The following is a 13337-nucleotide window of genomic DNA, read 5'->3' on the forward strand; positions in this document are numbered from 1 at the left end:
CCAGTGGGGAAACAAGAGTCCAGAGAGGGGAAGAGACTTCCTCAGGGTCCAATAGCCAACTAGCAGTAGAGAAAAGACTTCCCATTTGCTGCTCTGCCGCCAAAGAGACTGTCAGTGTCCCAGGGACCTTGGCAAGTTAGGGTCAGGGTTAAGGTTATGACTCTAGATGTCATATCTGCCTGCTTGACCCCCACAAGCCCCTCACCCTCAACACACTCTTAATCTGCCCTCCACGTTCCCCATTGCAGTAAATGGCTGTACAATCCACCTGGCCACTCAAGTCAATTCATCCACAACCAGTCACATCCTGCAAAGTCTGTCTATTTCTTGAATTCTGTTCAGGCCTCACCTGCTCTGGTGTCCCTGCCTTCAGCCCCTCCCACCCCCTTTGGGAATCCTGCCCTGACCAACCAGGCAAAGCTGCAGACACTCCTCAAATTCCGTTTTATCACACTACACCCGATAACTCTTGGTTTCCCAAGCCAGCCTGCGAGCTCCCAGATAACCGGGATGGACTCTTGTTCATCTCCAAATCCTCAGCCTTTCATAGGGTGGGGCCCCCGAGTAGATGCTGGGTGAGTGTTTGAGTGAATATAGTATCTAGAACTTGTTACAAATTCAAATTCTCAGACACTACCCCAGATCTACTGAGTCAGAAACTCAGGGTGGGGCCCAGCCGCTGGTTTCAACAAGCCCTCCGGGTGACTCCGAGGCCTGATAAAATGTGAGAACTGCTGCTCTGACAGGGCTCCCAATTGCTAGTCCATGATCTACATCAAAATCACCTGGAGAACATTAACAATTTAACCTGCAGAGATTTTTATTCATTAGATCAGGGGTGAGTCTCAGGTAGCATGAACATATAAAATGCAAGACACCAGGTTAAATTTGAATTTCAGATAAACAGTGAATAATTCTTTTAGTATAAGTATGTTCCAAATATGAAATTCATGAAATTCAAATTTAATTTAATCGCACATTCTATATTTTTATTTGCCAAATTTGGCAACCCTACTTACTTCTTATAAGCTTCCAGCAGATTCAGCTAGGTTTGGCCTATATCCTCTACAATCTTTTAAATACTTAAAGATAGGGATTCTGATCGTCTGTATATTCTTACCATTTCCTTATTCTACACATCATATTTTTGTTGCCATAGCATAGGATAACATAGACTTTGGCAGCCACATCATGATTGAATCTCTGACCATTGAAAACCTCTAAGTCCTTCCTAAATATACTGCCTCTAAACTATTTCTACTCCAATTTTAGAAAGTTAGTTTGGGACCTAGCTCCAGAATGTGGCATTTTTCACTATCCTGTTTCACCTTCTTAGATTCCTTCCATTGCTCCAGTCTGTTGAGTCCTTTTAGATTCTGACTCTGAATTCATGAGCCTTCCCAGATTGTATCCTTGGTGAATCTGATTATCAGATTGTCCAAGTTCCCTTCAGTCAATGGTGAACATATTGGGTCAATGGTGAGGACAGAGCCCTATGGTCCCCCATTAAATACCTCCATCTAATGTGACGTTGACCTATTAGGTAGCTCTCTTAAGCATAGGTCAATCTATCCACCAATTACAACAGTACAGACTATTAGTTCCCACCAGCACGATCTCTCTTTGCCTTATGAAATCTCACAAGGATTTCATAAAAGATAACGTCAGTGCCTCACATAAAGACCATGTGCCTGCAGTAACTCCCTGGTTTGCTGGCCCCGCAACCCTAACATAGTGAGCAATGGCCCCTGCCTCTTCTCTAGGGGTTAAAGGGTCATCCTTTGAATAACCTACCTCAGATTCCTGCCTGGCACCCTCCAACTCACCAGAAGTTGGTAGAATCCACCACCTGTCCTAGTGAAATGCAGACTGCACCTGCCCCCTGTACCTTCACACCCTGAAAGATTGCCCCCAGAAACCTAGTAATCTCACCCAGACATTTCCCTAGTGCTGGGAATAGGATTTCTCAGGGTCTGGAGATCTGACTCTGATGTTCAGAACTGCCCCCATCAGCTCCTCTTCCCCTGCCCTCAAGGAGCTGGGCCAAGCTCTAGGCTGGGAGCCTTACTCGCATCAGAAGGTAAGCCTGCAGAGCAACATGGCTAAAAACCTGGCTTTTCTGCCCACACCTTCAATGTGCCTCCGGTATTGCCAAGTTCTGGGGAGGTTCTGAGGAGCTGTAATGAAGGGACGGTCCCCTCCCCTCAAAGGGCTCACAGTCTAGAACAGAGGTCAGATAAAAACAAGTTGAACCTCCGTATCTAAAGAGGTGAGGACAAAAGCAGTGGGAGTCAAGGAGTGTCCTGTGTCCTCTCCCCCCAACCCCCCCACCCTCTCTGTCCATCCTGCATCAGCAACCTGGGAGATCAGTCCAGGAGCAAATCAGGTGTCATGCTCTGATTAACGGCCTCTAGCGGCCTCCTGTCACTTTGGCCGAAAGTTGTGACATAACCTGCCTTTTGATCCAGCCTCCATGCCCTTCCTCAGAAGTGGGGAAGGCTTCCCAGGGGAGGTGACATTTGGGCTGGGCCCTGAAGGATGAGTAGAAGTTCCCCGGATGGAGAAGAGGGCAACAGGTATTCCAGCATAGGGTGACCACATGGGCAAAGGCACAAAGGAGTGAGAGTGCTTGTCTGGGAACACATGAGGGGCTGGACCTTGGTTGCAGGATGAGGTGTATCAAGGAATGAAGCTGCAGGACAGCAAAGGGCAAAACATGAAGGGGTCTTGCAGGCTGTATTGAGGGCAGTGCCAGGAATTCCTCCATCCCGCCTCCCGTTATAACTGTTTTCCATTTGTGCTATCCATATGCATTGAGCTCCACTTGCTCGGGCACTTTGCTGGCACCGGGAGCAGAAAACTAAACTGCCCCCAGCCTGGGAGAGCCAGGCTGTGAACTCATAGTGACAGCAATGGGTGGCAAGAGCTCTGGGAGGGCAGCACCTTCCACAGGGCTAAGGGAAGGTTCCCAGGAGGTGGTGATGCCTACGAGCGGTCACTTTAAGAACACGTAGGAGTCAGGAGAAGAGTGTCCTAGGGAAAGGGAGAGGCAAGAAAGATGGAGAATCTGTTGGAAGGGGCATAGTGGCTGGATCAAAAGGCAGGTTATGTCACAACTTTCAGTCAAAGTGACAGGAGGCCACTAGAGGCTGTTAATCAGAGCATGACACCTGATTTGCTCCTGGACTGATCTCCCAGGTTGCTGATGCAGGATGGACAGAGAGGGCAGGGGTTGAGGGGGGAAGGCAGGACACTCAGGCCAAAGTGGACCAGAGTGAGGGGCTTGGGTTGAGATGGTAATGGGAGGGAAGGAAGTGGATAAATGTGAGCAATGTTGAAAAGAGAGGATGAGGGGCCAAACTTGATGTTGGTGAGCTGCAGTGGGCCAGGGCAGTGGTGGTCTCCAAGCTCCATACATGCCCCTGGTTCAGGTGAGCAACCTATGGAGGTGTCACCCATGAACTAAGCACAGTGGCCAAGGCAGGTGGGGAGCAGGGTTCCTAGAGCTCTGCGTGGGGCTGGAGAGTAGGTGATGCTTATGGATGCCCCAGGAGAAGCCTTGGTGGAGCTGGGGTGCAGAGGTGGGATAGGGACAGGCAGGATGCCTGCAGGGTTTGGGGTGGAGAGAGGTTAAAAGAACATTTTTGGTCTGTAAACGCCCAAGAGCCCTCCTCTCCTGCAGAGTCTGGATAATGCTCCCAGACACAGGAGGGGATCAGAGGTTCAGAGGGGGGTAGTAATGTTCTCAGGGTCACATAGCAAGGAGTGGAGGAGCCTGGCCTGGAACCCAGGGTCTTGAGACTTAAGAGGATAGACATATAAAGGAGTTTGTGTTCTCATAACCACTTTCACTCTGTCCCCGTTAGAGCTTCTATGCCTCTCACAGTCCCCCCCTCTCTTCCCTGCCTTCCAATCTCTGTGTGGTTGAATGTCCCCCACCCCCATCATTCTGAGGCCAGTAAGGGGTGTGTGTGTGTTGGGGGTTGTGTTGCAGGGAAGGTCCATCCAGGATGTCCAGATATGCCCAGTCTCTTCTTCTCTTCCCACCTCCCTCCACCCTTCCCCTCCCTGGCATCCCACTCCCTGAGAAGGAGGCCTCCCTGTTGCTTAGCAACTAGCAGAGCCTTGGAGAAAGGAAATGGAAATAGCTCAGAAGGTGCCTCCCTCTGTTAAGATAGGTCCTTGGTGTGTATGTGTGTGCGCGCATATGTGTGTGTGCGCATCCGTGTGTGTGCCCACGCGAATGCATGCATATGCTCTACTTTGGGCCCAGTGTGGAGCCAGGACTTCTTACCTCCCAGGCCATGCCGACTCCCATGTCACCCTGAGCCTGGGAGGATGTGGCTGCCTGGAAAGCTAATGTCAGCGCCACTTTGGGTCACATCCTCAGGAGCAGTGTTTCCAGAACAAAGGAGGGTTTTAATGTGGATCAGGCCCCCACCTGGACTGCTGGCTTTGGAGCAGTTAGCCAAATCGAAGTGGGGACTGAAAACTGCATCTGCGGTGGGAGTGCCCCTAAGCCTGGAGACGGCTCGGTCTTCCCATCTCTGCGGGGCTGCCCTGGGAGGTGGGAGCACATGTGGTCTGTGATTCCCACCAGCCAGAGCCAGGACAGTGAGTGTTTTGGGGAGAAGGAGATTTTAACTGACCCTGAAGGAAAAACAAGAATAAAACTAACAAGTTTTCCCAGGGCCTCATTTGATTGCCTGGGGAGATGCCAGCAGGTGGGCAGGCAAAGGCTAGGTGGCCAGGCCCAGGCATTGGTACAAGGCAGAGAGGATTGCCCGGTGGTTACTAGGTCCCTGAAAATGATTCTATTCCAAGCCAAGGCCCCTTAGAAACGATCTATCGTCCCGCCTGCATTCGCCATCTCACAGTGCCCAATCCCCCCTCCTGCTCTGAGGGGTGACCCAAAGGTGCAAACTTGCTGTCCATCCCCCTCCGCAGTCTGAGGGGAAGCGGATTAGAGCCGTGAGTAGGCCTTTAAATCTTCAGGATTAACCCGCGCACAGAGGAGCTTAGCAGGTGGCCGAGAAGTGACCATCTCGCCTCGTGTCTGTGTCTGTCCCACAGGGCCGAGGCCAGCAGCTCCGGGGCCAGCCGCTATGTCCTCCACCGTGAACAACGGGGCAGCCAGCATGCCGTCCCCGCCCGATGCTGCGAACGGCTTCCCGCAGCCGGGAGCCTCCTCCGGGAACTGGCCGCGGACCGAGGAGGAGATGCGCGCCGCCGAGCCCGGGCTAGTAAAGCGCGCGCACCGTGAGATCCTGGACCACGAGCGCAAGCGGCGCGTGGAGCTCAAGTGCATGGAGCTGCAGGAGATGATGGAGGAGCAGGGGTGAGCGTGCTGCTGGGCCGAGGTCGGGGAACCTGTGGGCTGCGGGGCAGGGCCAGCGGGCGGGGGTGGGGCTGGGGTCGAGGGCGGAGCTAGGCAAGATTGGGGACCCTGGAGCCCAGTCAGGCAAGGGACCAAGGGAAGGGAGTCTGAAATCGTGGGAGTGGAACCATTGCAAACCCAACCGAACTTTTATTCATTTACTTGTTTATTCAACCAATAAACTGTCTTGAACACCCACTCTATGTCAAGCTCAGATTTACAGCAGCCAAGGAGACACAACTCATGCCTTTCAAAAACATCCAGTCCAGCCCAGTGGGGGAGAGAGGCATGTAAACATGCCTCAGTTTCCCCTTCTATAAAATCGGTGGATCCAGCCGCCTAGACTCTGCCAAGCACGGGCTGCAGCCAGACAAGAAAGCACAATTGGTCCTTACTATGTGGTTTCAGCAAAGGAATGCTGCTGGCAGCCACATCTGGAAGCTTGGTTTAATCCTCTCTGGTCCAGAACCAGTCATGGGGCACATACATGTGCTGGGCACTGTGCTGGGACCCAGAGTTGGATCTGAGTTACTTCCTCAAAGTCTCTCCCCATCTCAAAAAGGAAACAAGCATGTAAACACCCAACTCCATCACAAAACAGGTTAGAATCATGGTACAGGTCAGGACAGGAGAGGGCCAAGTGCTTCAGGAGCTCAGAGGAGAGGTTTTGAGAGAAGAAGACATTCGAATGGGCCTTGAAGGATGAGTAGGAGTTTGCCCCGCTGAGAAGGAGGAGTTGTGAGGGACCTCCCTGGCAAGTCTAGTGGAGACAGCCCTCCGCATGAGGCTGAAGACAAAAAAAGCAAAAAAACCCAGGAACAAAGCCTATGCATTTGTGCAGCTCCAAGGAAAGCTGATAGTCTCAAGCCTCCCTTTTGCATCTGTCCTGAGTGCTTTGAAAGGAGTGAGCTGGCTGTGGAGAGAGACAAAGTTGGGAGCAGGGCCTGTCCATCAGATAGGCACTATCAGTGAGCTGAGAAATCAGAAATGCCAATGGGTGGGATTGGGCCTGGAGCCACATCAGGCCAGACAGCCTGTTTACAGCAGTCCTTCCAAACCATACTTTTGTCTGTCCATCCAGCCCTCTTGGACTCCTCAAGAGGCAGCCAAGACACAGCTCACTGTCCCTGTGGAGCCCAGGAAGACACTGAGGCTCAGACAGAGAGCCACCAGTGGCAGTCCATCAGGAAGGCCATCGGAAAGGAAGGCCCTGGGTCCAGGGCCTCCTGCAGGGCTTATAAGGAAAAGACAGGGGCACGGGACTTGGTGTTCACCTCCAGCTGGGGACCAGGTTGAGGGACGGGGGAGGTGGGGTCTCTTCGGAGAGTGATGGATGGAAGGCTACTGAAAGCAGACCCAAAGGAGGCCTCTGCTGGCAGCTGAAAACAGGTTCCATGAGCTGTGGATGTGAGCAGAAGAAATGAGATCCCCGGGCAGGGTTGAGTAGGGAATAGGATGGAGTGTCCTTCCGCAGAGAGAGACCCTGGACCTTAAACCTGCAAACCCTGCTGAGTTGGGAGAGGAGTGTAGGGAGCATGGCTGTGGGTAGGGAAGAGAAGGGATGACTTCTTTCAGAAAACCCTAAGGCACATCCCTCAGGAAGCTCCTCTCCCTCCCCACCCCTCTTTCCCCTGGCGGAATCTCCACCTTCTCCGTGAGCCCCAAGCCCCTCGCTGCACTTGGGAGGACCTTTACCCGATGAAGGCAGCCTTTGATGGAAGGGGATAACATTTGGCCATGTCATTGCTGTCAGTCCCCAGGCATTAAGGACCTGTACCTCTCTGGGAAGCACCCACTAGGTCTCCAGATGTTCAGTCAGGGCACCTTCCTCCCACCCAAGTCTTTACTGCAGGTGGTCCTTAGACTGGAGTCTCCCACAAAGCTAGCTCTCCAGTCACCATCCCCCTCCCCTCCCAGCTCTTAGTTGCAGCCTGGTGGGTGAAGGCCACAGCCACTCCGAAACCCAACAACAATCCAGGCTTTTAGCCCAGGCCTGTGACCTTGGGCAAGCCCCAATTACTTGCCTTCCAGAATTGTGTTCTGAGGGTCCTGCGGACTAAGGCATGACAGGGCTCCTCTGCCCCCAGTCAGTGCCCAGAAAGTGCTCCACACACACGAGGGACCCTTGCCCTGTTACCAAATCTAGTCATTAATATCCATTTCTAGAAACACTGGTTCATTTGCGTTTATTTACCAGGTTCTTGGGCATTTGACAAATATTCCCACTAGTCACAGGAACACGCATTCTTTGGCCTCATTAAAAAGCAATCCCTTCCTTAATATTGATGGATGGCCGGCTAATTCGCTGGTGATTGATTCTGCATTTGGAAACACCTTCCCGGGTAGCCTCTGTGTGCAGCCTGCAGGCACCGTAGGGGTGGGGCCGGAGCCCGCAGCCTGTGCAATGTGATGTTCTCACCCCCACCACAAACATCCCCCACCCACCCTACCTAGGCCCTTTCCTGTGAGGACACAATGGCAATGGTGGTGGTGGTGGCAAGGTGGCCTAGTTGGGCATGGAGCTTTGAGCCCTCCCCTCTCCCTTATTCTGTTTCCTCTTTTATAAAATGGGAATAGTGAGGCCATCTACCCCCCTCAGAAGTCATCCCTTCTGTTCCTCGGTGAAAATCAAATTAATGACAAAGGAAAGGACTATCTTGGAACCCTAGGTCTGGGCAAGGACAGCAGAATGAAACATTTTCCACTCCGGGGAAATCTTTTAAAATACAGTGTCTCCTCATCCCACCCCAGCCCCAGAGGGCAACCCAGGAAGTCTCCAAAGCAGCAACAAATTTGGCATGTCCTTCCCATACAGTGGAGTGGGGACGAGGGAGACAGACATCATTGTCCAAGCCCTTGACTTTTAGTATGAGGGTTTGGCCAATGCTATCCAGGCCTCCTGTGTGGCCTTAAGTTGGCAGATGCTGCCACTCCCACAAAGCGTGAATGGTTTGGGTACCAGCCTCCCTTCCATGTCAGCCTTTGCCTCCTGAGTGAAGAGGTCCAGGTGGCTCCTGACCTGGGTGGGACCTTGTTGATCTGGCAGGGTTCTGGAGTAGAAAACGACAGAGAGCCTGGGACAGCTAGACCCTCTGTTCCCATCTCCCTGGAACAAAAATCCTCAATCACTGAGATTTATTGAGCACCTACTATGTGATGGGCAAAGGACTGTATATGCATCATCTCTCTTAATCCTTATGATAACCTTGAAAGGCAGGTTACTATCTCACTTCACAGATGTAAGGGCTAAGGCTAAGAGAAGTGTATGAACTTGTCCAAGGTCACAAAGCTAGGCAATTGGGGGGGGGGGTGCCAGGACTCAAAAATAGGAGTGCCTGGCTCTCCTGCCTCACCCCTTAATCACTGTCCCACATAGCCTCAGCTGAGAGGCTGGACCTCAAGAGATATGAGGAGAGAGGAGAATAGGAGATGGAGGTCACACTTGAGACCTGTTTGCCCAATAACTAAATGTTATTCCTGGGTCCCCAGCTTCTCCCAGCATGAAACCCTGGGGCAGAAAGTGGTCCTCCCCAAGCCACCAAGTTGATTCAATCCAGCCCCTCAGCCCTCAACGGCAGGTGCTGGAGTTAGTCAACTTGCCTTAAACCTGCCAGTTCTGGGATGAGCCCCAAGTCCCTGCACATGTCCCATTCCAAGTCTTAATGAAACCCAGCCTCACATGCTCCATAGACCCCTAGGCATGGGGCTTGAACCCTGGCCTGAAACCCCTCCTATCCAACTTGGAATCTAGCCCAAGCCTTGCTCTTGGGCCATCTCCTCCCCAACCCCACCACATGCAGGGCCCCATGCCAATGGACCAGCCAGCCTGTCTTCCTCCCAGAGTCCGGAGCTAAGCAGTCTATGCTTTTTGTCTCAGTGCTGGGGACAATGACAAGCTGGTATGAGGAAAAGATGAAATGGGAGCAGTTCCTCTGTGCCTCCACTGCTCAGAGAGAGGGCACCACCCCTTCTTCCTGGGCACCAGACCAACCCAGCCGTCCGAGGGCTCGCCACTGCCCAGCACACAAGGACAAGGACCCTCCAGCTGAATGCTAAACAGGGACTGAGGAGGACACCACAGGCCCAGGCCCCGAGCTTGGTGACGCTGGGTTAGAGACGTCAGTATAGTGAGCACCCCCACAGCCCCACACATCCTCCCTGTGATGGGGGTGGGAGTTGGGAGAGATGGGCCTCTCTCCCAGCCAAGCAGGATTCAACCCTCCATATGGTGGGCCACACAGGTGCCTGAACCTGCAGAGGATTAGACCCAAGTTAGGCGTCAGGAGACACCTGGTTAAAAAGTTGTGCTCCTTATCTTACCCCTGTCCCCAACGTGTCCAATTAGTCCCTGAGTCCCAGCCATTTTCCCACCTGGACAGTTTTTGCCCACTTCTTCCCTTCCATCCTCAGGCCCACTCTCTAGCTCTAACTTCACCATTTCCTGCATGAACCCCTGCAGTAGCCCAATAGCGGCCTCTCTGCCTTCAGGTCTCTCCTCTGCACAGCCACCAAAGCCATCTTTCCAAAATAAAAATCCAGCCTCCAAATGCTTCGATGCCTCTCCATCACCAGTCACTCATTTATCAAAAATTTGGGGTGCCACATAAGGCAAGCAAGGTGGCAGGTGCTGGGGACACAATGGCAATCCAGACAGACAAGGTCCCTGCCCTCAGGGAACACCCGGGCCAGTGCAGAACACAGAGGAGTCAACAGATAATGACTAGCACAGGAACCACCTGCCAGGATCCAGGAGGTACAAACATCAGCACCTAACCTGGTCAGAGGGTATCCATGCTGTTGTACACACCCTATGAGTCACTTCTTTGTGCTTAGCCATGATTATCTCCTCAGGGTAAACCTGGAAGTTAATTTGAGTCAAAGGGAGTGTTCATTTTCTAAGATTTTTAAAAAGAATTGCCAAATTGCTCTCTAAAAAGACAGGGTCCATCCACACATGCTTGTTGATGGGAAGGAAAGAATTGAATAGAGAAGGATGGAGAAACTATATGGAGTCCCTAAGAGGAAACAATGTACTATTTTCATGAATAGGCTGAATGGGGAGGGCTGGACCTGCTGCATGGATAGAAGGTGAATGGTGAATGGGTGATAGAGACAAGACCGGACCTCATTCCTCTTTACCCAGGACACTGACCTGCAGCCCAGGAAGGAGAGAGGGTGTGGGCTGGGAACCCCAAGATTCATTTAGCAGTGGCCACTGGATACAGGGTGACCCCACCACCTGGGCAAGGACACATGCTGGAGAGAGAAATGCCAGGAAAGCTGGAAGGGCCAGGCAGCAGCTGTCACAGTGGTGCAGTGAGAGAGGACGAAGACTGACTCCAGGGTCTAGGCGTGAGGATAAGGAGTAGAGAATTCTGGACTTTGATCCCTAGCCTGAGACCTGGCTCAAGGAGGGAGGAAGGGAGAAGGGAGTAGAGAAGTGAGAACTTCCACTCAAGGCACAGATTTCATCCGCCCCACCCCACCCACACAGAAAGAGACACTGGATCTAGCACTGGGATCCCCAGCAAGCCACTTGGTAGCCGTGATCCTGCAGAGGTGGGGATGCTGGAAGAACCTCCCAAGGTTATTGTGAGGATCAGATGTCCTTGAGGCTAGGAAAGCAGAAAAAGCCATGGACTCTCACTTCTCCCTAAAATGTGTCCAGAGTGCATGTCGTCAGGATGTGGGAGGGAGGCCTGCCCTGGGGGTGGATGAGGGCCAGGAGGAAGCATAGCCCCACCTAGCTGGTCTCCCCACCTCTGGGAACAAATCTTCCTTTCGTTTATTTGTTTGCCTGGCTGGTGTTTGTTTAGTTGGTTGGTTGTCTGCTTTGGTACAAAGCGGGCAGGCCTTGCGCTTCCTCAGCGTTGAAAGCCTTGCTTGGACAGACCATCCCAAGCTGGAAAGTGCTCTTTTGACAGGGCTGGGGGAGGGGCAGGGGAGGACACAGGCAGGAAGAGAGCAGCCGTCACCCTCCCTGCACCCCTGCAGGTACTCTGAGGAGGAAACCCGGCAGAAGGTCAGGACTTTCCGGCAGATGCTGATGGAGAAGGAGGGAATGCTCACGAGGGAGGACCGGACTGGAGGCCACATGTGAGTGCCACCTGTGTGGGGGCAGGGGAAGGGAGGGTGCAGGCTCAGGCAGCAGCTGGGTGCCAGAGGGGCCTTTCCAAATGCTCCTTCTGAGGGTTGGGGGTCTGCAAGGAAGAGAAGAGAGACGTGGACTCTGTCCACTGGAAGCTCCAGCCTGGCCCAGGCACAAGGCAGGGCACCAGGGCATCAATGGGACCTGCCCCTGCTCCCTGGGTTCTATCTATAGCCCATCAGTGGGAGAGGCAGCCCACATCTCAGGTCAGGGAATCATAGGCTGCAAATCAGGAAACCTGATAAATGTTCTGACCCCAAGCATTGTCACAGGTTGACAGTGGGACCCGAAGGTAGTCCTTCTGCCCCAACTCTTACTACCCATACAATGGGCTCCAGAGTAAACACGTACTCTAGAAAGTAAGACTCAACATACCAAATGTCATTGTTAGCGTGGCCAAAGTCTTGTCAGAGAAAGAGAGCATGAGCTGGTGTGTGTGTGTGTGTGACATCCCTGCACCCATCAAAGGGCAGGAGGCACCTGTCACAGGACTGGTGGACAATGGGCCCCCAGGAGGGTTTTGGATAAATAGGGAAGTTATAGGGAGGTCAACTTTGTCTCATTTAGAGAACTGGGAACCACTCAAAACTATACAGAATGGAGCAGACTGCCACAGGAGGGTGGGGCAGCCTGTCCCAGAGAGTGTCCAGGCATGTCTGGATGGCCAGATGCCTGGCAGGCAGTGTGCACTGAGTGTCACTGAACCCACTCTGATCCATCTTCCCCTTGCAAAGCCTCAGTGTCCCTGACCCATTGTGGCATTCCCTGCTTCTTACCTCGCTTAAACCTCCCCTCTCTGGCCTGGGTAGGAGTGAAAGCCGAGTCAGAGCAGCCGCAGGCTTGTGGGGGTTCACAGATGACTTGGGGAGCCAGGCCCAGGTGGCCTCTCCCTCTTCCTCTTTGGTGGGAATAGGTGATGTCACCACTAACTCCTTCTCTCCAGCCCACCGGAATTCCCAGCAGCCCACAACAGCTCCTGTGCCTTCCCCCTCATGATGCCAGCCAGTTCCCTACAAAGCCAGGCCAGCCCTTCTCTTCCTCTCTCAAACCTCCCGGTAAACCAGATCCTCCTGCTGCTGCCTGCACCACCTTTAAACCCAACAGGTCCTGGCTTTCTGACTGGTGCCCCTTCAAATCACCCAGGACTCCTCTGGAAATCATCTGCCCTTTCCCCTCCCATCCAGTGTGAGCGTGTGAGGCCTCCTCTGGACTCTCCCTGCCAGCTTCCCTGGGCCCTTCCAGCTCAGGCCTGCCCCTTTTCCCTCCCCTGGGCTCCTTCCTATTAATCTAGTTATTGTCCTTCCTCAATTCTGCTTTCTCCTCCAGCTACCAGCCCACATTTTTCTCTCCTTTCTCAATCAAAAATTTTTAAAATATATTTTTATTGATTTCAGAGAGGAAGGGAGAGGGAGAGAGAGACAGAAACATCAATGATGAGAGATAATTATTGATAGGTTGCCTCCTGCACAACCCCTACTGGGGATTGAGCCCACAACCCAGGCATGTCCCCTTTCCCAGAATCGAACCAGGGACCCTTCAGTCCGCTGGCCGACGCTCTCTCCACTGAGCCAAACCAGCTAGGGCTCAATCAAATTTTTGTGTGTGGCATGCATTGTCTCCACTTCCTTAAGCCATGCAGATGTGCTGACTGGCTCAGGCTATGGCCACTGTCATGCTGTGGGCCTGACCTCTCTGGCAGTTGTGTTTCCACCATCATGCTTTCCCTTCTGAAAACCTACTTTCCCCCCTGGCTTCCAGTATGCAGTTCTCTGTGGATTCCTCCTGGCCCTCTGATGGCTTCTGCTGTCTCCC

At 52.8% G+C, this 13337-nt stretch overlaps 1 protein-coding gene across 1 annotated transcript in view; it reads left to right on the forward strand.

Annotated features, from left to right (window-relative positions):
* Positions 1–5105: 5105 nt before the first annotated feature.
* The window catches only part of SRRM3 (serine/arginine repetitive matrix 3), a gene marked incomplete at its 5' end in the record, with an annotated part of 34446 nt that continues 26214 nt past the window's right edge, over positions 5106–13337 (forward strand). The window contains 2 exons of the mRNA XM_079800500.1: positions 5106–5338; positions 11372–11473. Coding sequence (XP_079656626.1) covers positions 5106–5338; positions 11372–11473 — 335 coding nt within the window. The remainder of the gene's footprint in view (positions 5339–11371; positions 11474–13337) is intronic.

Source organism: Cnephaeus nilssonii (assembly GCF_951640355.1).
Source record: "Cnephaeus nilssonii genome assembly, chromosome: 2".
Lineage (NCBI taxonomy): Eukaryota > Metazoa > Chordata > Mammalia > Chiroptera > Vespertilionidae > Cnephaeus > Cnephaeus nilssonii.